The sequence below is a fragment of the Heteronotia binoei genome, chromosome 9 (genome assembly GCF_032191835.1).
Source record: "Heteronotia binoei isolate CCM8104 ecotype False Entrance Well chromosome 9, APGP_CSIRO_Hbin_v1, whole genome shotgun sequence".
Taxonomy (NCBI): Eukaryota; Metazoa; Chordata; class Lepidosauria; order Squamata; family Gekkonidae; genus Heteronotia; species Heteronotia binoei.
The window spans coordinates 16,336,946-16,364,557 of NC_083231.1; the positions used below are offsets into that span (position 1 = coordinate 16,336,946).

Sequence of the window (27,612 nt, forward strand, 5' to 3'; positions counted from 1 at the left end):
TCCCCCTTCCCTCCCGCGGCAGCGCGCTTGTTTGGGGAGGGGGGGGGGAGGAGAGGAAGGAAAAAGAGCGAAGGGGGGGGGGGGAGAAGGAAGGCCGCGTGCGCGCGCAAGAGAAGGAGAGGAGAGCCCGAGCCCGGCCGCTTTGGCAAAGCAAAGCGGCGCCGCGGGATTCGATCCCACTGAACCCGCCCGTCCAAGCCGCGCCGGGGCTCGCGGGCCCCCTCGAAGCCCCCTGCTCCCCCCCCCTTCCCTCCCACACCATCTCCCCGTCTACACTGCGGCGGGGCGCACCGAGGCTGCGCCAAAACGCGCGGGTCTTTTTTTTTTCTCGCTGAGGCTGCAGATCTCTGCGAGGAAGGAGGCGGCGGCGAGGCGGAGCTCCGCGAGGGCCAGGCGGGGCTGGGGGCGGCCCAGCGGGCTGGGCTTAGCAGGAAGGAAGGCAGGAGCCGTGCTGGGAAGAGAGGGAGTTCCTGAGCTCTTCTTCCCGGTCCGCTGGCCTTCTCCGCTCTCCCCGGAACCCAGGCCAGGCTGCTGGGGGGGGGGGCTCTCCCCGCCTTCTCCCGGAGCAGGGCTGCAGCCAGCAGAGGGGGGGCGCAGAGCCAATGCCCCCTATAGCAGGGATGGCCAAAGGTAGCTTTCCAGATGGGTGTTTTTTTTTTTTTTTGCCTACGACTCCCATCAGCCCCAGCCATTGGCCATGCTGCCTGGGGCTGATGGGAGTTGTAGGCAAAAAGAAAAAAAAACATCTGGAGAGCTACCCTTGGCCACCCCTGCAATCTGCAGCATCCCCCCCCCATCCTCCCCTTTCACTGAAAGGGAAAGATGAAAGGTTTTTTTTGGGGGGGGGGGTTGATGCAGATTCTATAGGGGGTACCAGCCCCCAGGATCCAATCCACATTTTTTTTGGGGGGGGCAACATTAAAAAAGGACGCCCCCTTATGGGCCATTCTATCTTATGGTCCCATAGAATACAATGGGCTCCATACCCAATTTGGTACACACACCCCCTCCATCCGCGCTGGGGCAAGTACCCCCTTCTGCCGCCCCCCCCCCCCCGATCCCGCCCTGCAGCCTTACGCTTCCTCCCCCCTCGCCCTACAAGCCTGACCCCGAGGTTGCCTGGGTTGTTTCTCCGGGGAGAGGAGGCAGCTTGGGGAGGGGGGGGGGGAGTTAGGGTTGTCTATGTTGGAAAAGACCTGGAGGCTTTTTTGGGGGGGGGGGGGGAGCCGAGAGAGGGTGGGGTTGGGGGAAGGGCCTGGGGGTAGATTGTAGTGGAGTCGTTTTCTTGGGGGGGGGGAGGGGAAGCGGATCTCTTCCAGCTGGAGCTGGGTCCTCAAAGCGGGAGGTCTCCAGGCCCCGCCTGGAGACTGGCAACAACGTGGGGCGGGGGAAACTACAGGCAGGCTGGCTGGAGAAAGGCGTGGGGGGGGGCGGGTTGGATGGAAGCCTGCCCAGCGCCACGGGCGATTGACCACCCCAAAGTCAACAGAAGGAGAAAGTCCGGAGCCGCGTTTCCGACCGGGCTTTGGGGTGGCTAGCACCGCGTCCCGGGCGCGGAAGGAGGAGGGGTTTCCTCCCGAGCTGTTTTTCCCCAAGGCGCATCCAGGCGCCGCCGCCTTTGTGTCACCCGCTGCGGTGGGGGAGTCGCCTTTCCCACCGGGAGCCTCTGCCCCCACGCCCCCACCTCTGCCCCGGCCGCCCCCTGCCGCCCGGCCTGTGCATCACAACACAGCACACATACACACAAACTTCAATAAAGAAACGACGCCGAACGGTTTCTCTCGCCCGTCCACGTGATTCCCAACCTCTCCCCCCCCCCCCCCCCCCCCCAAGCAAGCAGTTGTGGTAAAGCAAAACAAAAACTAGCGGATGAATGGAGCTACAATCCCGGGGACGCCCCGCCGAGACTCGGGATCCTCCTTGCGCCCGGGAGGAATCTGGGCTGGAGGGAGAAGAAGGCAGCCGGGCTTCGGCTTGTGGCGGCCGCGCGTCCTCTCGGCTGGCTGGCGGCGGAGAGAAGCGAAAGGCTGGGCTGCTTTCTCCGGAGCTCGGATCCCAACTCCTCCTCTCTCTCTCGCTCTCCCCGCTCCCTGCCTGCTTTTTGCTCTCGCTTCGCGTCTGCAAGACGCAGCAGCAACCGCAGCTGCAGCCTCTTCCTCGGCAAGGGGAAAGGCAAACGGAGACCGGCCGCGGCTCGCTCTCGCTCTCCCCGGCTGCTGCCCAAGCACTTGGGGCAACCCCCCCCCCCCCTAACTTGAATGCTCGGCTGCCTCCTGCCCGTGGCATCAAGCTCTCTCGCTCTCCCTTTTCTCCGCTGCTGCTGCCGCCGCCTGCTTGCGTGTGTGCGCCCGAGCGAGCCAGCGAACGCGCGAGAGAGACAGAGCCGCCCGCCTGCACCAACCAGCCGCACTTGAGCTTTGGCGAGCCGGCGGTGGGCAGGAGGCGGAGGGAGGGGGAGGAGGAGGAGGAACCTGGATCTGATTTTTTTTTTTCCCCTTCCCCTTTTTTTTGCAAACGAGCGCGATTGCAGAGCTCCAGCCCGAGCGGCGGTGCAGTTCAGAGGGAAACACGCACACACACACACACACCGGACTCTGAGCATCTTCGCCACCGAGATTCTGCCTGGATTCCTTTTTTTTTTTTTCGGAGGGGGGGATCCATCTATCGCATCATCTGGACAGCTGCATTCCCCCCCTACTCTCCCCCCCCTTATTTTTTTTTTGTTGGTTTCTCCATGCTGGAGACACGGATGCGATTGGGAACCGGCGGTGGCTGTTAAAGAAGAGGGCGAGGAAGAGGGGGGGGGACGCCCGGACGCGTGCCCGCCCCGCAGGCTTGTGTGTGTGGGGGGGCTCAACTTTGAACTTCACGACCCCCCCCCCCCTGCGGAAAAAAAGCTTGAAGTTGGAGAGCTGGGGTGTGCAATTTTTATTTTTTTTTAAAAAAAAAAAACCTGCACCGGGACGCCGAGGGAAGGCAGCGCGGGCGAGAGCGAGAGAGCCAGCTAGAGAAAGACCCGCAATCTCATTTGTGCCTCGGATCGCCTGGCTGGCTGCTGCAGCTTCCGGCTCGCCTCTCTCTCTCTTTCTCGGCTGGCGCACGCCGCGCAAACATTGCAGGTGAGGCATCCCCCACGCACAGCCCAACTGCGGCGGCGAAAGCAAACTTGGAGCTGCCGGCGGGTGCCGAGAAGGACCGGCGAAAGCGAGCTGCTTTTCCTCGCCTTTCTTTTGCCTGTTTCCTGGGGCTTTTCTCGCCAGCCTACATTCGGGACGCAACATCTGCAAAGCTTTCGTTCCAACCCGGGTTTTTTTTTTCCCTTTTTTCTTTCGGCTGGGTGACTAAATGACCTTGCGCAGAGTTGGGCGCGTTTGAATATATACATATATATTTTTTGGGGGGAGATTTCCGCACCCCCCAAGACGAAGAACCTACTCTCTAGGAGGGGGGGTAAGAACCAGCCCTCGACGTTGGGGGGAGACCGGGCCCGGAGATGGATCGTGGCTCTATCTTGCCCAGGCGAGTGGATTTGAGGGGCGCTTCTCCATAGAGCTCCCCAAGAGCTTGAGCTGTTGGCATCGCGGCGCCGGGCTATTTGGTCAGCCCGGGGGAGAGTCGTTTCTTTCCTCCCCATCTCATCTTTTGCGAAAAGGAATTTGGATTCTCCCCCCCCTTCCCCGCCTCCCCGGACCCCAGCTCGCTCTTTGAATGAAGCAAGCGACATCTCCCCCCCCCCCACAGCCGCCCCCCCCCCCCCCCCGTTTCCTCGTGTGTGCCTTGTGGATGCGGAGCGGCCGAGGGGGAAACCCGTTCCGCGCCGCCTGCCCGGAGGGAGACGAGCGTGAGTCGCCTTGAACTGGACTAGTAGGGGTTGGTGGGGGGGGGGGACCAGCGAAGACAGCGACCTGCAATTGGGGCTGCCGGGGCGGGGACAGAGGGGGGGCGGGAGAGAGAGAAGCTACCATCTCCCCTATTGCAGCGGAGCTTTTTTCCCCCCTTCTCTCTTGCAAGCCTGGCAAAGTGATTACAGTAAGCAAAAAAAAAAGGGGGAGGAGAAGGAGGAGGAGGAAATAAGAGCTCCCCCCCCCGTCCATCCTCGATGCCTCTTTAAACCAACACACACACACGCCAAAAAAAAAAAGAAAGAAAGCAAAAAGAGGAAGAAAAAAATCCACCACGCTTTGCCCCGTGAACTGTGAAGCGCAGAGCGCCTGCGAGGAGCCAGCGAGGAAGAGGTGGGGGAAGAGAAGCCAGCCAGCCCCCCACCCTCGGACTCGCGTTTCCCCCCTTGGATTCCACCCCTCCCCTCTCTCTCTTTCTCTCTCCCCCCTCCCCTTTTTCACCTAATGCACCAGATCGGGACGCCAGGCGAAGTTTGCGCCGGAGCGGACGGATTCTTATAACTGGGCTCGCTTCCCTCAAGACGCTTGGAAATTTTTTTTTTGGGAGGGGGGGAGGGGAGGTTCCCTCCCTTGCCGAAGGGAGCGGTGGGGGCGATCGCACGGCCCGGGTGGGCAGAGAGGAGCTGAGCCGAGCGAGGTGTCGCTGCTGCTGCGGGGAGCGGGGAAAGAAGAGGAGGGGGAGATTCTCGGATCGCATCTCATTTTTTCCTCCCCTTTTTTTCCCCCTGCCCGGGCGTCCAAAGCGATGTGGAAGACGCGGGCGCTCGCGGGCTTGGCGCGGAGCTGCTACTGCTGCTGCTGCTGTTTCCTCTTCTTCTTGCCGCCGCCGCTGTGGGTCAGCCCGGCGGCGGCCAAGCAGCTCCTCCGCTACCGGCTGGCCGAGGAAGGGCCGGCCGACATCCGCATCGGCAACGTGGCCTCGGACCTGGGCATCGTGACGGGCTCCGGGGACGTGACGTTCAGCCTGGAGTCCGGCGCCGACTACCTGAAGATCGACAACATGACGGGCGAGCTGAGCACCACCGAGCGGCGTATCGACCGCGAGAAGCTGCCGCAGTGCCAGATGATCTTCGACGAGAACGAGTGCTTCCTCGACTTCGAGGTGTCGGTCATCGGGCCCTCGCAGAGCTGGGTGGACCTCTTCGAGGGCCGGGTCATCATCCTCGACATCAACGACAACACCCCCACCTTCCCCTCGCCCGTCCTCACCCTCACCGTCGAGGAGAACCGCCCCGTCGGCACCCTCTACCTCCTGCCCACCGCCACCGACCGGGACTTCGGCCGCAATGGCATCGAGCGCTACGAGCTCCTCCAGGAGCCCGGCGGCGACGGGAGTCGTCGAGGGGGCGGCGGAGGAGCAGGGAGCGCGGGGGCCGCTGCTTCCGACGGCGCTCTTTACCCCGGGAGTAGCAAGCGGAGGCCCGAGGCCGACGGCGCCGCCCGGAGCAGCGTCTTCGAGCTGCAGGTGGCTGACACCCCCGATGGCGAGAAGCAGCCCCAGCTGATCGTCAAAGGGGCGCTCGACCGCGAGCAGCGCGACTCCTATGAGCTGAGCCTGCGGGTGCGCGACGGCGGGGACCCGGCGCGCTCCTCGCAGGCCATCCTGCGGGTGCTCATCACCGACGTGAACGACAACAGCCCCCGCTTCGAGAAGAGCGTCTACGAGGCCGACCTGGCAGAGAACAGCAGCCCCGGCACCCCCATCCTCCAGCTGCGGGCCGCCGACGCCGACGTCGGGGTGAACGGGCAGATCGAGTACGTCTTCGGGGCGGCCACCGAGTCGGTGCGCCGCCTGCTGCGCCTCGACGAGGCGTCGGGCTGGCTGAGCGTCCTCCACCGCATCGACCGCGAGGAGGTCAACCAGCTCCGCTTCACCGTCATGGCCCGCGACCGGGGCCAACCCCCCAAGACCGACAAGGCCACGGTGGTGCTCAACATCCGCGACGAGAACGACAACGTCCCCACCATCGACATCCGCAAGATCGGGCGCATCCCGCTGCGCGACGGGGTGGCCAGCGTGGCCGAGGACGTCCTGGTGGACACCCCCGTGGCCCTGGTGCAAGTCTCCGACCGGGACCAGGGCGAGAATGGGGTGGTGACCTGCACCGTCGTGGGGGACGTCCCCTTCCAGCTCAAGCCGGCCAGCGAGGGCGAGGGGGAGCCGCAGAACAAGCGCAAGTACTTCCTCCACACCTCGGCCCCCCTGGACTACGAGGCCGTGCGCGACTACAACGTGGTCATCGTGGCCGTCGACTCGGGCAGCCCCAGCCTGTCGAGCAACAACTCGCTGCTGGTGCGGGTGGGGGACACCAACGACAACCCTCCCGTCTTTGGGCAGGCCGTGCTGGAGGTTTCCTTCCCGGAGAACAACGCCCCTGGGGAGCGGGTGGCTACCGTGGTGGCCACCGACGCAGACAGCGGCAAGAACGCGGAGATCGCCTACTCGCTGGAGCCCTCGCCTCTCTCCGCCGAGTCCCCCGCAGGCCTCTTCACCATCGACCCGGACACGGGCGACGTGCGCGTCCAGGCCGTCCTGGACCGCGAGCAAAAGGACACCTACGAGTTCCAGGTGACCGCCCGGGACAAGGGGGTGCCCCCGCTGCAGGGCTCGACCACCGTGGTGGTGCGGGTGGCCGACCGCAACGACAACGAGCCGCGCTTCATGCAGGACGTCTTCACCTTCTACGTCAAGGAGAACCTGCAGCCCAACAGCCCGGTGGGGATGGTGACCGTCATGGACGCCGACAAGGGGCGCAACGCCGAGCTGAGCCTCTCCATCCAGCCGGGGCTGGGCGAGCACGGCCTCCCGGGCGTTGGCTCCGCCGGCGGCGCGGGGGCGCCGTCCATCTTCTCCATCGAGAACGACACGGGCACCATCTTCTCCACCGTCTCCTTCGACCGCGAGCTGCAGACCAGCTACACCTTCCGCGTCAAGGCGGTGGACGGCGGCGAGCCGGCGCGCTCGGCCACCGCCACCGTTTCCCTCTTCGTCATGGACGAGAACGACAACGCGCCGGCGGTGGCCGCCCCGGCCAACAGCTCCTACACCGTCCTGCCGCCCTCCAGCCATGCCCGGACGGTGGTGGCCGCCGTCCAGGCGAAAGACGCCGACGCGGGCCAGAACGCGGAGCTGAGCTACAGCCTGGTGGGCGGCAACCCCTTCAAGCTCTTCGAGGTCGACCCGTCGAGCGGCGTGGTGTCGCTGGTGGGCAAGCTGGCCCCCAAGCACTACGGCCTCCACCGCTTGGTGGTGCAGGTCAACGACAGCGGCCAGCCCCCGCAGTCCACCACCGCCCTCCTCCACGTCTTTGTCAACGAGAGCTTGGCCAACGCCAGCCTGGTGGAGGGCCAGGTGGCCCGCAGCCTCCACACCCCGCTGGCGCACGACATCGCCGGCGACCCCAGCTACGAGCTCAGCAAGCAGCGCCTCAGCATCGTCGTGGGGGTCGTGGCCGGCGTCGTCACCGTCGTCCTCCTCATCCTGGTGGTCGTGCTGGCCCGCTACTGCCGCTCCAAGGGCAAGCACGGCGGCTACGAGGCCGGCAAGAAAGACCACGAGGACTTCTTCACCCCCCAGCCCCACGACAAAGCCAAGAAGCCCAAGAAAGACAAGAAAGCCAAGAAGGGAGCCGGCGCCGGCGGCAAGCAGCCCCTGTACAGCAGCATCGTCACCGTCGAGGCGTCCAAGCCCAACGGGCAGCGCTGCTACGACGGCGTCCACGAAAAGCTCTCGGCCGCCGACAGCCCGGCCCTCAGCCGCTACCGCTCCGTCAACGGCGGCCCGGGGAGCCCGGATCTGGCCCGCCACTACAAGTCCAGCTCCCCCTTGCCCACCGTCCAGCTCCACCCCCAGTCGCCCACCGCCGGCAAAAAGCACCAAGCCGTGCAAGAACTGCCTCCGGCCAACACCTTCGTGGGCGCGGGGGACAACATCTCCATCGGCTCGGACCACTGCTCCGAGTACAGCTGCCAGGCCAGCGGCAAGTACAGCAAGCAGGTAAGGCCGACAACCCCTCCGGGAGATGTGCCGGGAGAAGGGAGGGGGAGGGGAGGGGAAGGGAGGGAAGGGAAGGGAAGGGAGGAAGGCAGACCCCCCTCCCCCAGACCTAGCTTGGCACGGTCCAGACTCCTCCCCCTCAGACACGCCCCCTCCCTAAGAGTTCCACCCCTCGGCCACACCCCCTCCCTAAGAGCTCCTCCCCTCGGCCACGCCCCCTCCACAGCTCTCTGACTAGGAACCGTCCAAGGCAGGCGAGGGACAGAGGTGGCACCTCCCCCCTCCCCAAAAAGAGCATCAAATCCGCCCCAGGGAGCCTCAGATCTGGCACCCCAAATCTTGAATCCAGACCAGCCCCCTAAAGGCAGTTCTCTCTCCTCACACCCCCCGTTGTGCTTGGTTTTGGTGGTTGTGAATAAAAGCAGGGCAGGCGAAGTTTCTTTTCTGGGAGATCTTTGTTTTCTTCGAGGTATTAGGGTTGGGTCAACAGTAGGGCTGGATGCTGGTTGATGGAAGGGGTGAAGGAGAATCCAGCCCGGGAGGGTCCAAGGAAAGGGAGGACTCTGGGGAGGGCTGGCACACAGCTGTGTGTGGGGGGGGGCTTTGCTCTCCAGCAGCCAACCCCCCCCCCCCCCCGCCTCCCCAACCCCTACTCTTTGGAGACTCACACTGTAGGTCTAACTAGGACTTTAGGGAATTTGAAGCCCTGAGGTTTCGAGAGCGTGGAGAAGAAACTGTGCATCACAGGAAGGGATCCCATATAAAAGCAGGTACCCCGGGGAAATAGGCTTTTCCTCTCTGTCTTTTTCTCTCTTCCACACCCCGGTCCCAGTACTCAGACAGCAGCCCAAAGGCTGCAGTCACACATGCTTAAAAAAATGCACTTTCGATCCGCTTTCAGTGCACTTCCCAGCTGGATTTTGTTGCGTGACCTGGCAAAATCCAGTTGGAAAGTGCACTGGAAGCAGATTGAAAGTGCATTATTGAGCGTGTGTGATCACAGCCAAAGCCTCTGAGATGCTTAAAAGGTAAATAGGCAGTCCCTTTCTCTCTCTCCCTCCCCCCTCCCTACTCAGACAGCATCCCCAAAGCCTCTGAGATGCTTCAAGAGCAGTTTTAAGAACACTTTTCCTGGGAGTAGGCCCCCGGTGTCGAATAGGCTTGCTCGTGGATGCTCTTTTACAGCACAGGCTTCTGTGAGTTGACTTCAAAGCGATGTTCCCTCTAAGCTGCGGAGTCTTGTGAGCAAAAAATTCCACTTTGCGAGCGACCGGCTTTCGAGTCGCGAGCTGCTGGCATCCAAGCGGTGAGCCACTGCACGAATTGGTTTGCTTTAGGGCCGTATTTCCTGAGCAGAGACAAAAATGTGCGAGCTGGGGTGGGGTGGGGGGCTAAAAAAAATCGTGAGCTAGCTCACACTAACTCAGCTCAGAGGGAACGTTGCTTCGAAGTCAACCCCATTGTGTTTAGTGGAGCTGAAGCGACACCGTTTGGCTGGTGCCTTTTGCAGCTCGCTGGCTGGCCACATGGTACTCGCTTCCACCTCAGCCCTGCAAGAAAGCCTGGATGCAGCATCCTAATGGCTCGGCTGCTTCTGTTTACTTTCCCGCAACACAACACAGAGTTGGGGGCCCTCTGCTCCATCCCTGGAGAGAGACGTTTTACAGACCTCCACCCTGCAATCTGCCCTCTGTCCATTTTCATCCTCCCAATTCCACAAACCTCTGCACTTGTGCATGCGTGGCCCCAAACGCATGCACGCCCTTCTTGGCATCTCGTGCGTCTCATGGAGATGAACATATGAAGCTGCCTTATACTGACTCAGACCCTTGGTCCATCAAAGTCAGTATTGTCTTCTCAGACTGGCAGCGGCTCTCCAGGGTCTCAAGCGGAGGTTTTTCACACCTATTTGCCTGGACCCTTTTTTGGAGATGCCAGGGATTGAACCTGGGACCTTATGCTTCCCAAGCATATGCTCTACCACTGAGCCACCATCCCTCCCCTATAGATAGATCAAGATGGGGAGATAGATCAAGATGGGGAGGTCACTCTTTTTTCTAGCGGGAGTTGCTCTGCATATCGGGCCACGCCTCCCTAACGTAGCCAATCCTCCAAGAGCTTAGAGATTTCCTCCTTACAGGGCCTACTGGAAGCTCCAGGAGGATTGACTGCATCGAAAGGGGGGCGTGGCCTAATATGCAGAGCAGCAGCTCCTGCTAGAAAAAGAGCCCTTGGTTAGGTGTGTTAGTCTGTCCGTGGCGGCAGAGAAGAGCAAGAGCCAAGTAGTGCCATTGAGACTAACCAAATTTGTGGCAGGGGGAGGAGCTCATTATTATTATTATTATTATTATTATTATTATTATTATTATTATTATTATTACTTTAAATTTTCATCCTGCCCCCGCCGCAAGCGGACTCAGGGCAGCTAACAACACTCATTTTTACAATTTAACCAATAAAAACTACAGTTTAAAATTATTTAACATTTCATTTCACGGTGCCGTATCACTGCAATATAATATAGTGTAAGCGGTGATCATGGTACTCTATAATGATGCAGGGTGGCAGCTCTCATCTGAAGAAGTGGGCGGTGACGCACAATAGCTCCTCCCCTCCCACAAATTTGGTTAGTCTTGGTCCTGCCGGGCTCGGGCTCCTTTCCTACGTCTCATTAGGGAAGTGGGGTTCTCCGAGCAGGCATGAAGCCTCACAACATGGGAAGTTGCAGCCCAGGAAGCCGGAGAGAAAAACCCGCATGTCGGCGGGGGTCCATAAAATGAATCAGCGCCCCTGCTCTTTAACTGTACCCCCCCTCCCCCAGTCGTAAGCGAGGCAGGATGCTGAGAGCCAATGCTCCCGTTAAGCTGTGGAGCCTGGTGAGCAGAAAAAAATTCCACGTTGTGCGCTACTGGCCTCAAAGTTGTGAACTGCTGCATAAATTAATTTGCTCTGGGGGCCATTTCCCCCTGAGCTAAGACAAAAAAGGCGTGAGCCGGAGGCTAAAAAAAAAACCTGTGAGCTAGCTCACGCTAACTCAGCTTAGAGGGAACACTGCTGAGAGGGTATGTGGGGGATGCCACGTTCCCTAAAGCAGGCCCAGAGGGAGAGAGAGGCAGCAGAGAGACGCACTTAGCCACATCCATGATAAAAAAAAAGAAAGAGCACATGGGCAGCAGAGTGAGGCAGAGACATCTCCAGCCTTCAGTACTCCCCCCCTCCCTTTATTCCCCTGTCACTTCCAGTAACCAGAACCAGCTCTGGCACCTGGGTGGCAACAGACCCACTATTGTGCCTGCACGCTCATGCAACTGCAGGGGTCTGTGCAAAGGGTTGGGAGTGAGATAGGACCTAGCCCACAGAGAAGCACGTTTGGGCTTGGCAAGCTGACAGGGCCATCCAAGTGACCCCATGGGCAGCACCGTAGGGTGGAATTCTAGCGGGAGCTCCTTTGCATATTAGGCCACACACCCCCTGATGTAGCCAATCCTCCGAGAGCTTACAAGGCTCTTTTTTGCAAGCTCTCAGGGGATTGGCTACATCGGGGTGTGTGGCCTAATATGCAAAGGAGCTCCTGGTAGGATTCCACCCCTGGACAGCGCTATTATGAAGAGGCCATTGGCCATGCTGGCTGGGGCTGCTGGGAGTGTAGGCAAAAAAAAACATCTGGAGAGCTACCGTTGGCCACCCCTGCTCTAGGATGGATAGAGGTGGCTCACAAGCTGGCCCTGAGAATAGAAAACAACCGTTAGGAGAGTCCCAGGCAGAGGATAAAGCGACAAACCAAAACTGTGACTAACCAAAATGACCACCCATATAGTATAACGATGGATCTTGTACATTTAGACTTCCACACCGGTTTATAACCACAACGTCCGCATTTCAGTTCATAAACACATATAAGCAGTGTTCCCTCTCAGCTGAGTTCGTGTGAGCTAGCCCACAGGGTTTTTTTTAGCCTCCGGCCCACACATTTTTGTCTTAGCTTACAACAACAGCAACAACAAAAATGGCCCCAGAGCAAACTAATTCATGCAGTCGCTCACAACTTCAATGCTAGTAGCTCCCAAAGCTGAACCTCTGCTCACAAGACTTCACAGCTTAGGGGGAATGTTGTGTATAAGAACGGAATGAAGTCCTTAAAGGCCATCCAAACTCCAGACTGGAAAATCCAAACTCTAGACCAGGGGTGGCCAAACTGTGGCTAAGGAGCCCCATGCGGCTCTTCGACACATATTGTGTGGTTCTCAAAGCTCCTACTGCCCCATTGGCTGGCTCTTCTCCAAGGCACTTCTCTCTTTAAATCACTTCTCCAAGCCACCCAGAGGCTTGGAAAATGCATTTAAAGTTAAAGTTGCTTGCTTTCCACTTCTCCCTTCCTCCCTGTCTCGTGACTCTCAACCATCTAATGTTCCCGTCTTGTGGCTCTCAGACATCTGACATTTATTCTATGCGGCTCTGACGTTAAGCAAGTTTGGCTGCCCCTGCTCTAGACTATCTTTCATGTCTGGAGTTTGGATTTTCAAGTCTGGAGCTTGGATGGACTGTAAGGGCTTTGTTCGGTTCTTATATGTGTTGATGAATTGAAATATTGAAGTGGGTTGAAGTTGTGGCCCCGAGAACAGGTCTGACCTCTCTGGTTGGGCACCTCCCACAGCCCTACACTGTTATCTACTAACTCCACCCCCCCATCAACTTCAGACATCAAGGAGGTGACTTCTCTTTGATAGAAGAAACAGGGGAGGTCTCCCCCGTTCTCTTCTTCTTCTTCTTCCCATCACAGCCAGCCCACCACAAAACGGCAGGAGAACCTCTCTGGGCCTGGACTTAGATATGCACGTCTAAGCTTTCCAGCCTTGAGAAGGCTTCTTTGGCTTTAGGAAGGGAAAATTCTGCCCAGTGCAGCTTCTCCCATAGCAGCATCACTTTACTGGGGAATGAAGCACCAGCCAAAAGCATCACTCGTAGTGAATCTTGTATAGGTACGAGACCTGGTCCCACCAGACCCGGTCCCACCAAGCATGGAGGAGGTACCTCCTTTGCAGGAAGCGGCAAGCATTGGCAGAGTAGAAGGGTCAGGGGACAGTCCCCTCTATAGCCCCACCGTCTATAGCTCAGCCTCCAAACACTGATAGCCTTTCCCTCAACCAGACACTGGCCCTTATAGCCAGAAGGTAAAGGATCCAGAAGACAGAGGAAAAAGGGAGTCCCATTTTCTGCCCATCTTGCCACCTCCTTCTTGCCACTCCCCTTCATCTCAGCAGGTCATAGGGGTCTGCCAGAGGTCTTCTATCCAAACGAATCACCAGTTCTTTCCTTTGCTATGATCCGGGGATAGGAAGGTCTTTTGAGCCACTAGGGGTAGACACCCGGTCGAAACCAGGTCTCTAAACTTTGAAACGTTGTGAGGTTTTGAATGTTGGCTGTTGTGCTTTGCACTTAAAATGTGGGTGATTTTTTACGTAAGCAAAAGTCCGGGGTGTTTTTTCTTCTGTTCTGCTTTCAAATGGTTATAATTTCCCTGCAAGTTAGACAGCTGTTACCACTACCAGGGCTAACAGCCCTGATTTTTAGCTGGACAAATGCAACGTTTGTAAAGATTGGAGTGAAATGACACCTGCATGTGTGTATATACTGTTTCCCCCCAGTGTTGTAAAGGAGGTTAAACGGAGATGAATGAAGGTAGACAGGATTTCCCCTATCCTTATGCCCCTTGAATTTCACTCGATAGACAGCTCTCTCTCTTTTGGCAATACTTTCCATAGAGCAAAATCAATCTTCAATCCAGCAGCTAAAGCCAGGGGTAGGCTGTTTCTGTGAAAATCCCAGCCACGCAATTAACCTGGAGCACCAGAGCTTTAAGTGCAGATGCCAAGAACTGATTCTGAACTTTGCTCTAATACACAGTTGAAACACTCCCTCAACCCGCCCCCCCTCCCCAGAATCCAATCACACCCTCATGGGAAACCATCACTTTCGTGTGCCTCTATGTCCTCTCTCTGGTCTTCTAAGCTGATCTGTTTCCTTTTCTGAACAAAGATGAGTTCTCTCTGCTTTTTTTTTTACCTTGTCGGAAGGTTGTATGCAAAGCGAGCCATTTAACAGTTGACGCTGTCAGAGCCGAGTGAGGGTAAATATTGTGTTATCTCAAGCTGCATAGCATCTTGTGCGGAATTCCATTATAGGGGAAAGCATGCTGATGAATGCAAATGCGATGTTGGGTCAGGAATGCAGAAATCATGACTTTGGTTTTGACACCCCTCCAACGTGTTATCCTGCCGCATCCTCAAAGGTGCATAGCAGTCCCAAATGCTCGTATGCCACTGTGGGATCTGTTAGCTTACTCTGCCCAGAGCTATCTCATCTGTCACATGGTTGTATTGTGCGGTAGAAGAACACGTCTCGGTGGAAGAGGTTTGCATGTGTCGATTGTTGTGGTGCTGGAACAAAAACAGTGTGAGTGAAGTATCAGATTTGGAAACAAAGACGCGTGTGTGTTTAGAGGGATACAGCTGATGCTGTATGCAGCCTTCTGTGGATTGACTTGGCCGGTCTGGTCTTTTGATACCCTTGATCAGCTGTCTCATAGGAAGAAACATGACAATGTTACGATTGACTGCAGTTTCCTTGCTTGGGCTTTCCCTTTTGTTCCAGCTTACTCCCCAAGTTGCAAGTGTGCACCTTAGAATGTTTAATAATCGGGATGAGATTTAAAAAAAAAATAATACTAACTGTGATGAAAGTGAAACAATCACTCGATGAATCAGTTGCTGATGAACCTTTTCCTGGCCTGAAATGAAACGTGTACAAGGGTTGTTGGTTTCGAGACAGGTCAGATGGTACTTGTGCTTCCTTGTGCAGAGAAAACAAAACCAACCAACAAACCCTCACTGTGCATTACTGTGTCAAAAAGATGTCACATGTGAAGCATTTTACCAGAAAACACGAGTAACGCGAAGGATCTTGGGGGCTGATCCACGAAAAGAGCAGAAAATTGGATAGAACTGCATTTTTTAAAAATACGTTACCTCACTCTCTCTTTGAATTTATGAGGGAATCCCAAAAAAGGATTCTTCATCCAGGGAAAAAAAACAGAGAGACCTGTTTATAGATTGATTTGTTGAATGTGAAACAGATGGCTTTGTAGCCTAATGCTACAAAACTTAGAACTGCTCTCTTAGGGGTTGTTTAGAAAAGGGGGAGGGGGGCTATGACACATAACCTTTGTGGAATAAGAACACAGCTGTTGTAGTGTTCCGGGGCCCAGCTACTAAAGACGCCCAACTGTTCCTGAAGATAGATATGAAGGGATTGGTAGGCAGAGGCATTTCGTGGAGGGAGGGAGGCCTACGGAAGTGTTGCAAAAGAGCCTTTCACAGAATATATTCAGCGTGATTTCAGCACTGGGTTAACATGATTCCCACTGACATTTCTTACATCTCCCCCCCCCCCTTGTTTTGCATAAAACCGAGCCTAGCGGGTGGAGAGTTATATAAATAGTCGGTGAACTTTTCAAAACCTCAAGGAAGGCCATTTGGACATCGACGGATTCCTCGGTCACAGTTCCTCCACCTCCTTCAAACTCTTAAGCAGCTGGCTTTCACGTTCACGAGGCAGAGGGGGGATTGATTTTTGTGTGCGCCCTCGTCTGAGTGTGTGTGTTAATCTCACGTTGCAGGCAGGCCTCAGATTCAGCAGGAGCTCACGGGAGCACAGCTCCTGAACCTTTCTGAAGGTTCCTCCTCCTCCTCCCCACCTACCTACCTTGTCCATTGAATAGGAGGTGCAGCTGCATAACAATCCCTGGATTAGGAGAGCGGGCAGCCAGCCAGCCACCAGGGGCTTTGCCAAACCCCAGCAGCCCTCATTAACCACTGGAGAAGCCTGCACCACCCTTTCTCCACTTGTGTGATTTTGGGCAGCAGGTGGCTTGCTGGCCTTTTGATTGGGGGTGGGGGCCCAGGAGAGCCCCAGGCGAGTGAGGCCTGCTTGGGCTGGCTGGATCTCTAGTCAGCCCGGCCAGGCCTTACTTGCCCGGGGCTCTCCTTTCTTGCATCAGGTTGCTTTTGGCTTGGGGGGGGGCGTGCAGCATATGCTAATGAGTTATGCTAATGAGTGCCACCACCTATTTTCCTACAAAACGACCCCTGATCTCAGGCCTTTAGATGAAAGCAGAGAAAAGGGGGGAATGGCAGGCAGGTTCTCTGGAAAGGAGAAAATGAGCTGATATTTTCAGGAGGCATTTGTCATACCCCTTTGATTGAAGGGAGCATTTGTTTCCCGTATCTCGTCAAGGGGACCGGGGAGGGTTGCAAAGGGCAGGCCGAGCAGTGCTTGTGCAAAAGTGCCCTGCGAGACAGGAAGCTCCATTAATGCAATTAGAATCAGGAAACTGATACAATTCAGTATCTGCCATTCCTGTTGTCAGGAAGTGCCGTCTTGGTTTACGGGGCTGGATGACCAAGGGTGTTTTTTACATTCAGTTTGATCCAGAGTTTTAGAGTCTTCAAATCGCCTGCCACTGTTCCGCTTTAATTATTTTCTTTTTACATTGGTGGATTTGCTGCGCTCATTTTGCGTAGCCAAACTTCTATATTTCCTGCTGAAAGCATTCAATTGGGGGGGAGGGTCTCTAATCAGAGGGCATCTGGAATACCAGTGCTTAGTTAAATGCATACGATTGCTTGGAAATCGTGTCAGCACTGCAAGAATGATACAAATTTAAATTACAAGATGAGGCAAGCAATGATATGTAAAAATTTCAAGTGCCGTCAGTTCTCATGCAGATTACAGCACCTTGTGGCGGCTTTTGGAGGAGTCTTTTAAAACGCACGAAAACTTCTACGATACAAGTTTGAAACGCCTGTAGAGAAATGACCGGATCAAAACTAGTTTCGAGAAAAACGTTGCAGCAGCAGCTCCAAAACTCATCTCACTGAAACAAATGTAGATGCTTCGGGCAGCAACGATGCAAAACAGTAGTGAGAACGTTAGGTAATGTAAAAGGTGAGTTTCCAATGCGGTGATAGAGAGTCACAAACTGTCAGTGTAAAGACACCCTAAGTGAAGACAGAGGACCACATCAGTGGCATCTTTTCATTGAGGCTTCCACTTCCTTTCTCCCCTTTTAAATCTGGATATGTGTTTTTGTGTGTATGTGTATGGAGGGGAGCCCATATTATTATTATTATTATTATTATTATTATTATTATTATTATTATTATTATTATTATTATTATTATTATTATTATTATTATTATTATTATTATTATTATTATTATTATTATTATTATTTATATTCCGCCCATTCCCCCATGGAGGCTCAGGGCAGAGTGCATCAACGAAGATTACATCAATATAAACGACAGGACAATCACAATAAAATCACAATAAAAACATAGTACAATCAGTTCCAATAACCAGTTAATAGTACGGCAGGATGGTCCAGCCAGGCGGTATAACAAGATAGCACTGCAGTGTGATACAGCAGGGGACGACCAGCCGATCTAACATGTAGATGTCAGCCGCCTCATCCGAAAGCCTGGCGGAACAGCTCCGTTTTACAGGCCCTATGAAAGAGCCAGTTTTACAGGCCCTATGAAAGAGCCAGTTTGGTGTAGTGGTTAAGTACGTGGACTCTTATCTGGGAGAACCGGGTTTGATTCCCCACTCCTCCACCTGCACCTGCTGGAATGGCCTTGAGTTAGCCATAGCTCTGGCAGAGGTTGTCCTTGAAAGGGCAGCTGCTGTGAGAGCCCTCTTAGCTCCACCCACCTCACAGGGTGTCTGTTGTGGGGGGAGAAGATATAGGAGATTGTAAGCCGCTCTGAGTCTCTGATTCAGAGAGAAGGGCGGGGTATAAATCTGCAGTCTTTTTCTTCTTCTTCTAACAAGCCAGTTAGGGCCTAGATCTCCGTAGGGAGCTGATTCCACCAGGTTGGGGCCAGGACCGAGAAAGTCCTGTCCCTCGTAGAGGCAAGATGGACATCTCTTGGGCCAGGGACGGCCAGAAGATCTTGGAAGGCCAAACGAAGTGACCTCCGGGGCATATATGGGAGAGAGATATAGATCTCTATTGATCTCTCCTTATAAATTGTAAAGAGATTGGACTGGATCCAGTCAGTTTTCTCACTCAGCCTTACCTAATTTATGTGAGCCAGTTTGGTGTAGTGGTTAAGCATGTGGACTCTTATCTGGGAGAACCAGGTTTGATTCCCCACTCCTCCACTTGCAGCTGCTGGAACAGCCTTAGGTTAGCCATAGCTCTCGTAGGAGTTGTCCTTGAAAGGGCAGCTTCTGGGAGAGCTCTCTCAGCCCCACCTACCTCACAGGGTGTCTGTGGTGGGGGGAAGGTAAAGGAGATTGTGACTGCTCTGAGACTCAGATTCAGAGTACAGGGTGGGATATAAATCTAGTTTCTTCTTCTTTCCTGCAACCCCAGTTCTCCATTGGCTTTTGACTATGCACGTCCTATGCTTAACCCAGTTGGTGGTCAAAAGAGACCTCCTTGATTTGTTTGTCAGTGGCAAAGCCAGATGGATCCAACCCATTGGCTCTGATCCAGACGCCGTACGACAGTGCTCCAAATCCAGTAGCCAGAGCCTGTTGTTGTTGAGTGAGAAGCAAGACTCGCGGGTTTACTTACAGGATGGTCCTAAGCAGGTGGACAGTCTTCTCCATCCACTGAAGTGAAATGGTTTAGGAGAATCAAACTCTATCTAGGATTGTGCTGTATGACTCTCCTGAAATGTGGATTAGATTAGAGCTGAGGTGGCCAAACCGTGGCTCGGAGCCGCACGTGGCTCTTTGTCACATGATGCCTGCAGTCACACACACTAAATCATGCCCTTTCCATCCGCTTTCAATGCACTTTCCAACTGGATTTTACTGTGTGAACTGGCAAAATCCAGCGGGAGAGTGTGCTGAAAGTGGATGGAAAGTGCATTATTTAGTGTGTGGATCTCGAAGTCTCCACCGCCCCATCCGTTGGCTTGGAGAAGGCACTTCTGTCTTTAAATCACTTCTCCAAGCCAAGGCAGCCGGCAACTTGGAGAAAGCATTGAAAGTTAAAGTTGCTTTCTTTCCGCCTCCCCCTCCTCTCCCCGTCTATTTGCCTGCCTGTCTTCCTTCCTTGTCTTGCGGCTCTCAAACATCTGGCATTTATGTCTTGCGGCTCTCAAACATCTGATGTTTATTCTATGTGGCTCTTACGACAAGCAGGTTTGGCCACCCCCTGGATTAGAGCCACACTGCCTATGTGACTTCCAGTGTTCTCTCTAAGCTGAGTTAGCGTGAGCTAACTCACAGATTTTTAACCTCCAGCTCACACATTTTTGTCATAGCTCCGGAAGGATGACCCCAGAGCACAGTAGCTCACAACTTTAATACCAGAAGCTCACAAAGTAGAATTTTTGCTCACAAGACTCTGCAGCTTAGAGGGAACATTGTTTGACAGTGGCAAAGCCAGATGGATCCAACCCATTGGCTCTGATCCTGACACCATATGACAGTGATCCAAGCCCAGTAGCCAGAGTGTGAGCTTCAAATCCCAATACTTGTTGAGTGAGAAGCAAGATTCGCTGGGTTACTTACAGGATGGCACATTTGAGTAGCACATTTGAGTAGGACTTTAACCTTAAAGCTCAATCCTAAATATCCATATTGAAAGTTAGTCTAGCTCAGGGGTGGCCAAACTTGCTTAATGCAAGAGCCACATAGAATAAACGTCAGATGTCTGAGAGCTGCAAGACATGTTGGAGAGTCACAAGGAGGGAAGGGAGGAAGGGGAAATTGAAAAAAAAAGGTGGAAAGAAAGCAAATAGATGGGGGTAGTGGGAAGGAAGGAAAGGTGGAAAGAGAGCAACTTTAACTTTAAAGGCTTTCTCCAAGCTGCTGGTGGGCTTGGCTTGGAAAAATGATTTAAAGAGACAAATGCCTTCTCCAAACTGGCCGACCTGGTGGTGGGGGCTTCGTAGGGTTGCCAATCCCCAGGTGGGGGCAGGGGATCCCCTGGTTTGGAGGCCCTCCCCCCGCTTTTGGGTCGTCAGAAAGCGGGGGGAGGGGAGGGAAATGTCTGCTGGGAACTCTCTTATTCCCTATGGAGATTTATTCCCATAGAAAATCATGGAAAATTGATCTGCGGGTATCTGGGGCTCTGGGGGGGGCTGTTTTTTTTGGGTAGAGGCACCTAATTTTCAGTATAGCATCTAGTGCCTCTCCCCAAAATATCCCCCAAGTTTCAAAACGATTGGACCGGGGGGTCCAATTCTATGAGCCCCAAAAGAAGGTGCCCCTATCCTTCATTATTTCCTATAGAAGGAAGGCATTGAAAAGGTGTGCCGTCCCTTTAAATGTGATGGCCAGAACTCCCTTTGGAGTTCAATAATGCTTGTCACAGCCTTGATCTTGGCTCCACCCCTAATGTCTCCTGGCTCCACCCCCAAAGTCCCCAGATATTTCTTGCATTGGACTTGGCAACCCTAGGGCTTCGAGAGCCACACAATATGTGTGAAAGAGCCCCATGTGGCTCCTGAGCCACAGTTTGGCCACCCCTGGTCTAGCTTTACTTAATAGGGCTCAATGCCAGATTAAACCCTATGGAGGCCCCTAGGCAGTCAAAATTTTGGGCCCTCCCTCACAAATGATCTCCGAGTCTGAACACCCGCCCCACCCCCCACGGCCCCTGCTGCAGCCTGCAAGCCCCTTCTCAAAAGCCCCTTTTGACAAAGCTGCAGGGGAGAGGCAAACTTGGCGACAACACCAGCAGCAGCCACACCAGGAAGTCGGGCAAAGAGCAGCTCTGTTGCTGGCTGCAAGTGCAGGCTGGGAGGGCTGCAAGCAGAGGGAAAACCGGGGGGGGGGGAGTCGGCCTGGGGTCCCTAAAGGTGTGTCCCATAGGCCAGTGCCTAATTGTTAATCTGACTCTGATAGGGCTTATATCAGAGCATCTTTCGTTTTCCGAAGTCCCCACCCCAGTCTTACAGGAGCTGTGTTTTTCTGTCTGGCTAAAAGACCAACGAGAATAGAGACTTGGATTCTTTATTAACATTGGAAGTGGGAGTTCAGAAACACCTGTTGGTTACGCAGCACCGGTTGCAAATGCTTCTGCCCGGAGTTATTTGTCGCCCCACTATTTGCTTTCGTAGCTCAACAGGTTGGCGAGGTCTTAAATAGAGGCTTTTTAAAAAGCATATTTCTTTCGTTCCGTTTTAGCATGAGAACCTGCAGGTGTCTACCATTGTCTGGGAAATTGACTCTTTCATTTTTGTTATTGCCTTATCGTCCTCCCCCCGTTTTCCTGCCGCGCTCGATGCAAACAATGCCAGCCAAGGGGTAGGATGTTCTACTCCGCTTCCTCCCCTTCCTCCCGCGAAACAGATGCCACCTTCGGCACAGTTCGAAAGAGCACCGTGGGACTTCACAAGTGCCTCATCCTAGCTCGGTCGACATTGTCACTTAGCCAATTATTATCTTTTCATGAACGATCCAGGCCCCCTTTTTTTTTGCTGTTTGGAAAATATTCTGCACGCGGGAGGACAATGTTATCAGGTCCGCAGGGCTGCAGGGCTTCGCCTCTCAAACATTGCAATTTGCTGAAAATAATTTCCTTTTTTTAAAATAAAAAAATGCAATTGGCAACATCGTTCAGCTCGTTCACATTGCTTATCGGACACCTGGCGAGCGCTCGGATAGCAGGGATTGCTTTCAGCGTGCATCTGGCCTATACGAAAATGGGAACAGCAAAGTTAGAAAGGGGAAAAAAAAAAAAAGGTCTATTTCTCCATCAATACGCGTATGGTATTCCCAGTGACGTTAATGGAAGCTAATGTCTGCATGAAGAGGAGAATCAATCTTTAAAAGCAGAGTTTGACTTTTTTAGGCAAACCTTTCATTCACGACAAGATATATTCGTCCCCGAACAGGGCAGAAGGCGAACAGCGAGAAACTAGCGAGATGGCCCAGATACGGAGGAAAAAAATTGAGTGCGTCATGTGCCCTGACTAATTGTCTTGAATGCATGAAAAGCATTAGATTTAATTTGCAACACGACTAAAAAAATGGCTGACTCCAAATATTGCCGGCTCGGAGAGGTTTCAGAGAGCGTTGAGTCACCCACCTTGAAAGGTCAGTGTCTGCCTCAAGGAATTCCAGATCTTAAGCGAGAATTCAGGAGGGATCAGTTGAGGAGGAAGCCAAGGGAAAACTTCTCAGCAAGGTCTAAAGGTCTGCTTTGGGAGACGGTCAAGCTTACACTGTGACTAACAATCAAACAGAAGTCGCAAAGGATTTTAGAAACACATGTTGTGGCTTTTTTTTTTTTTAAAGGGTAGCAGTGTTGTCAGTGTCGGTCAGGGGAGACCGGTGTGAGGGGACAGACGATTCTGGCTAGGGTTGCCAGCTCTGGGTTGGGAAAAACCTGGAGATTTGGGGGGTGGAGCCTGGCAAGGCCAAACCTGTCATGAAGCAAACTAGGTGATTGTCCAGAGCGCTGGCCTTCTGGGGGTCACCAAATTGGGCACACACACCCATATGACTCGGTGATGTTATCAGTGCAGGGGGTGCAGAAGTTAGCCTTGCCCAGGGTGTCAAGACAGTCTTGACCCTGGAGCCTGGGGGGGAGGGGGGACTTGGGAAGGTTTCTCAGTGGGCTATAATGCCACAGAGTCCACCTTTCCAAAGCAGGCATGTTCTCCAGAGGAACTGATCTTCATAATCTGGAGACTAGCTGTAATTCTGGGAGATCTCCAGCCAGCACCTGAAGACGGGCAAAATGAGTTCAGACCCTGAGGTCCCATGAATTAGCACTGGATCTTGTCAAGCTGGCAAGAGGGGTCTAGGAAAGGGCCTACAAATATGTGGTAGCTGCTTTTTAGGGTTGCCATGGCCAATTCAAGAAATCTCTGTGGACTTTGGGGATGCAGCCAGGAGTCTCTTGGGTGCGGCCAGGAGACATTGGGGGTGGAGTCATGAGCAAGGTTGGAACAAGTACAATTGCACTCCAAAGGGAGTTCTCATAATCGCATTGAAAGGGACTGCACACCTTTCAATCCCTCCATTAGAAATAATAAAGGATAGGGGCACCTTCTTTGAGGGCTCATAAAATTGGACCCCCTGGTCCAATCCTTTTGAACCTTGGATGGTGTTTTGAGGAAAGGCATCAGGTGCTATGCTGCAAATTTGGTACCTCTACCTCAAAGAACATCCTCCCCAGAACCCCAGATACCTGCGGATCAATTCCCCATTGCACCTACTGGAATAGCCTTGGGTCAGCCATAACTCTCACAAGAGTTGTCCTTGAAAGGGCAGCTGCTGTAAGAGCTCTCTCAGCCTCACCCACCTCACAGAGTGTCTGGTGTGGGGCAGGACGGTAAAGGAGATTGTAAGCCACACTGAGACTCTGATTCAGAGAGAATGCTGGTGTATAAATCTACGGTCGTCTTCTTTTTAAAGCTTCTTAGAGGCATCTGGTCAGCCACTGCTGGAAGCAGAATGGTGGACGAGGTGGACCTCTGGTCCACAATCCAGACGAACTCTCTCCCTATGACAGCACCCTACTTTTAGAGATGTGGACCTCCACAACTTGAATGGATTGTGTGTAAATCTTGGCTTTGTGTGGTGTGTGTGTGTGCGAAAGAGATGGTACTCCATGGTTAGGGTTGCCAATCCCCAGTTGGGGGCAAGGGATCCCCCAGTTTGGAATCCCTCCCCCCACCTCAGGGTCATCAGAAAGTGCTGGGGGGGGAATGTCTGCTGAGCACTCCATAATCCTCTATGGAGACCAATTCCCATAGAGTATAATGGAGAATTGATCTGAGGGTATCTGGGGCTCGGGGAGGGGGCTGTTTCTTGAGGCAGATGCACAAAATTTTCAGCATAGCATCTGGCGCCTCTCTTCAAAACACCCCCCTCCCCAAGTTTCAAAAAGTTTGGACCAGGGGGTCCAGTTCTATGGACCCCCAAAGAAGGTGTCCCTATCCTTCGTTACTCTAAATGGAGGGAAGGCATTTAAAAGGCATGTGGTCCCTTGAAATGTGATGGCCAGAACTCCCCTTGGAATTCAACCATGCTCGTCACACCCTTGCTCCTGGCTCCACCCCCAAAGGCCTCAGAGATTTCTTGTGTTGGACTTGGCAACCCTATCCCTGGTACTTAAGGCTGTTGTTGCTTCTGGGTTGGGAAACATCTGGAGATCTTTTGGGGAGGGGGGGGGCAGGGAAGGGCAGGCTTTGGGGAGGGGAGGGACCTCCGCAAGGCACAACGCCATGGAACCCACCCACCAAAGCAGCCATTTTCTCCAGGGATACAGATGTCTATTGTCTAGTGGTCATTTGTAACAGCAGGATGCCTCCAGGTACCACCTGGAGGTTGGCAACCCTACTGGCACCTTTTCTGGGCTCTCCAAAGTCCTGGGGTGGGATGGGGGGGAGGTTGAAAGTCAGTGCAGGCTTTTCTGTGAGTGCTGGCACCGTGATTGCTTAAGAGAAAAGCACAAACATGAGTGCATCCCAGAATGCCTGGAGGTTGTTTTCTTGCTTATCAGCTCAGCATCCCGGCGTCTGTCGCTAGTTTGCCTGGTTAAGTTTACAGCCAGAGAAGCCTGCGTCCTCAAATAAAATCTCGGCTGCTTTTAAAGTCGGCCATAAAAGGCGCCAGGATCTCCTCTCGGTTTTAAAAAGCGCATTCCTTCGTTGTCTGTTGCGGCTCTCGATAAGTGACGGAGAAAAGACCGGATTTAAGAAGCTGATTTACAATCTGATTTAGATTACGTTGGCCGGAGCCCTTCCAACACTCCTCCAGCAATCCAGGCCTTCTTAAAGGCATTTTAATGGATGTCTTTGAAATGGCATGCCCGGAGTGGATGCTTTCTTGAGTGGGTATTTTTAGCAGTGGTGTTTTTTTTAAAAAAAATAAAACGCTGGGGCACTTGCAGGACCGGGTAGGGTTGCCAAGTCCAATTCAAGAAATATCTGGGGACTTTGGGGGTGGAGCCAGAAGCAAGCATAACTGAACTCCAAAGGGAGTTCCGGCCATCACATTTAAAGGGGCCGCACACCTTTCAAATGCCTTCCCTCCATTAGAAAGAATGAAGAATAGGGGCGCCTTCTTCTGGGGCTCACATAACTGGATTCCCTGCTCCAATCTTGGAGGGTGTTTTGTGGAGAGGTACTGAATGTTATGCTGCAAGTTTGGTGCCTCTGCCTCAAAAAGCAGCCCCCCCCCCCCACCAGAGCCCCACCAGAGAGCCAGTTTGGTGTAGAGAGCCAGTTTGGTGAAGTGGTTAAGTGTGCGGACTCTTATCTGGGAGAACCGGGTTTGATTCCCCACTCCTCCACTTGCACCTGCTGGAATGGCCTTGGGTCAGCCATAGCTCTGGCAGAGGTTGTCCTTGAAAGGGCAGCTGCTGTGAGAGCCCTCTCCAGCCCCACCCACATCACAGGGTGTCTGTTGTGGGGGAGGAAGGGAAAGGAGATTGTGAGCCGCTCTGAGACTCTTCGGAGTGGAGGGCGGGATATAAATCCAATATCTTCTTCTTCTTCTAAGAGCCCCAAATACCCGCAGAGCAATTCTCCATTATACCCTATGGGAATCGGTCTCCATAGGGAATAATGCAATGTGCAGCAGATATTTCCCTCCCCCGCTTTCTGATGAGCCTAAAGCAGGGGAAGGGCCTCCAAACCAGGGGATCCCCTGCCCCCACCTGGGGATTGGCAACCCAAGGACCAGGCTTAGATTGTCTGGCACCCTAGACAAGACTAACTTCTTTATTTATTTCATTCGATTTCTATCCCTTCTGGCTCCCTCCCCCTCCCCCTTATATCCCTTCTGGCTCCCTCCCCCTCCCCGCACGGTCAAATGTATTTCTCTTTTAGCTGCATTGACATACCCAAACAGGGATATTGGCTGTTTATCCCATTACATATCTTGAACCCATCTCCCACTATATTTTAATGTATTTTCCTTCTAATGGCAAACTATATGTATGTTATCAAAGATTTCAGGTTTTCACGGCTGGTAGCATCATTAGGGTTTGTAGAGTCTTTCGGGATCAAGTGCCATGTTCTACTGGAGAAGTTTTCCTTCCCGACGTTTCGTTCTCAGCTTCCAATCTTCCCAGCAATTAATACAGAACAATGGTCACATTCAGCAGCCAGTTTCCTTATCACTACCCTTCCAGGAAGCCCCACCACACAATGGGCACATCCACAAACCAATTGCCTTTTCATCACACCCCCTCCAGCCTACAAATAGCAGCTCTCCAGCAGCCCTGGCCCCACTCAACGCACAGCAGCCAAGAAGGTCAGAGCGCCTGCTCCGGCTGCAACGCCACTGAGGATGTTCTCCGCAGCTGAGAACGAAACGTCTGGAAGGAAAACTTTCTCCAGTAGAACACGGCACTTGATCCCGAAAGATTCTACAAACCCTAATATATGTATGTGACGTGTTAAAAGGTAAATTAGTTGGATGGCAAAGCTTCTGAGATAGAAATGTCTTCCTTTTGGCCCCGGGGAACAGGCATTCACACATTTTGACATATTACTGCTTTATTGGTTTCGCATGCTCATGCTACCCAGATCAAAGGTTTGCTCCGTTTGTTAATTTTACTGTTCTGTCATTGGATGTTAAATTTGTACCATCTGCATTCTAAACCGCCGCCTACCAGAGAATTTTACTAGTCTGTCATTGGATCTTAAATGTGTACCATTTTTGCATTCTGAGCCACCGCCTACCAGCTACGCGTGGCTCTGCTCACTGTGCCGGATTCCTCGTCTGATGAAGTGTGCTTAGAGCACACGAAAGCTGACGTTCTGAATAAAACTAAGTTGGCCTTAAAGGTGCCACTTGACTCCTATAATGTCACTGAATCAAATGGGGGCACCCAATTCTGCGCCCCTCGATGGCCGGCGCCCTAAGCAATTGCCTGGTTTGCCCAGTGGCTGGCCCTGGCTGCTTGCATATCTTGCCAGATTTGCATCCGTTACGTTTCTATGATGAGTTTTCATCCCACTACATTTTACATTACAAACAGGTTTGCACAGGGCTTTTTAAGTAGCAAGAACTCCTTTGCCTATTAGGCTGCACCCCCTCTGATGTAGCCAATCCTCCAAGAGCTTACAGTAGGCCCTGTAAGAAGAGCCCTGGAAGTTCTTGGAGGTTTGGCTACATCAGGGGTGTGTGGCCTAATATGCAAAGGAGTTCCTGCTACAAAAAAAGCCCTGGGTTTACAGTTTCTTCTTGAATGCCCCAGGATTTAAGAACTTTGTACGGCATTTCTTCAGTTAAGGGAGTTTTACAGACCGACTCAGATCAGAAGGTCTTTGGGTAAAGTCAATGAGACAGAGAAGAAGAAGAAGAAGATATTGGATTTATATCCCGCTCTCCACTCCGAAGAGTCTCAGAGCGGCTCACAATCTCCTTTATCTTCCTCCCCCACAACAGACACCCTGTGAGGTGGGTGGGGCTGGAGAGGGCTCTCACAGCAGCTGCCCTTTCAAGGACACCTCTGCCAGAGCTATGGCTGACCCAAGGCCATTCCAGCAGGTGCAAGTGGAGGAGTGAGGAATCAAACCCGGTTCTCCCAGATAAGAGTACATGCACTTAACCACTACACCAAACTGGCAAGAACAGGGTCTTGTTTGATATTGTTCAGTAGGATTTTGGGGAGCTCACACTGACATTTTTTTCATTTTTTTTTCATTGTCAGGTTTTTGTTTTTGT

General features: G+C 53.5%; 1 protein-coding gene across 1 annotated transcript in view; it reads left to right on the forward strand.

The window, feature by feature from the left end:
- Positions 1–1,873: 1,873 nt before the first annotated feature.
- Positions 1,874–27,612, forward strand: part of PCDH7 (protocadherin 7) — a 632,827-nt gene continuing 607,088 nt past the window's right edge. The window contains exons 1-2 of the mRNA XM_060247354.1: positions 1,874–2,420; positions 4,646–7,899. Of these exons, the coding sequence (XP_060103337.1) occupies positions 1,874–2,420; positions 4,646–7,899 (3,801 nt within the window). The remainder of the gene's footprint in view (positions 2,421–4,645; positions 7,900–27,612) is intronic.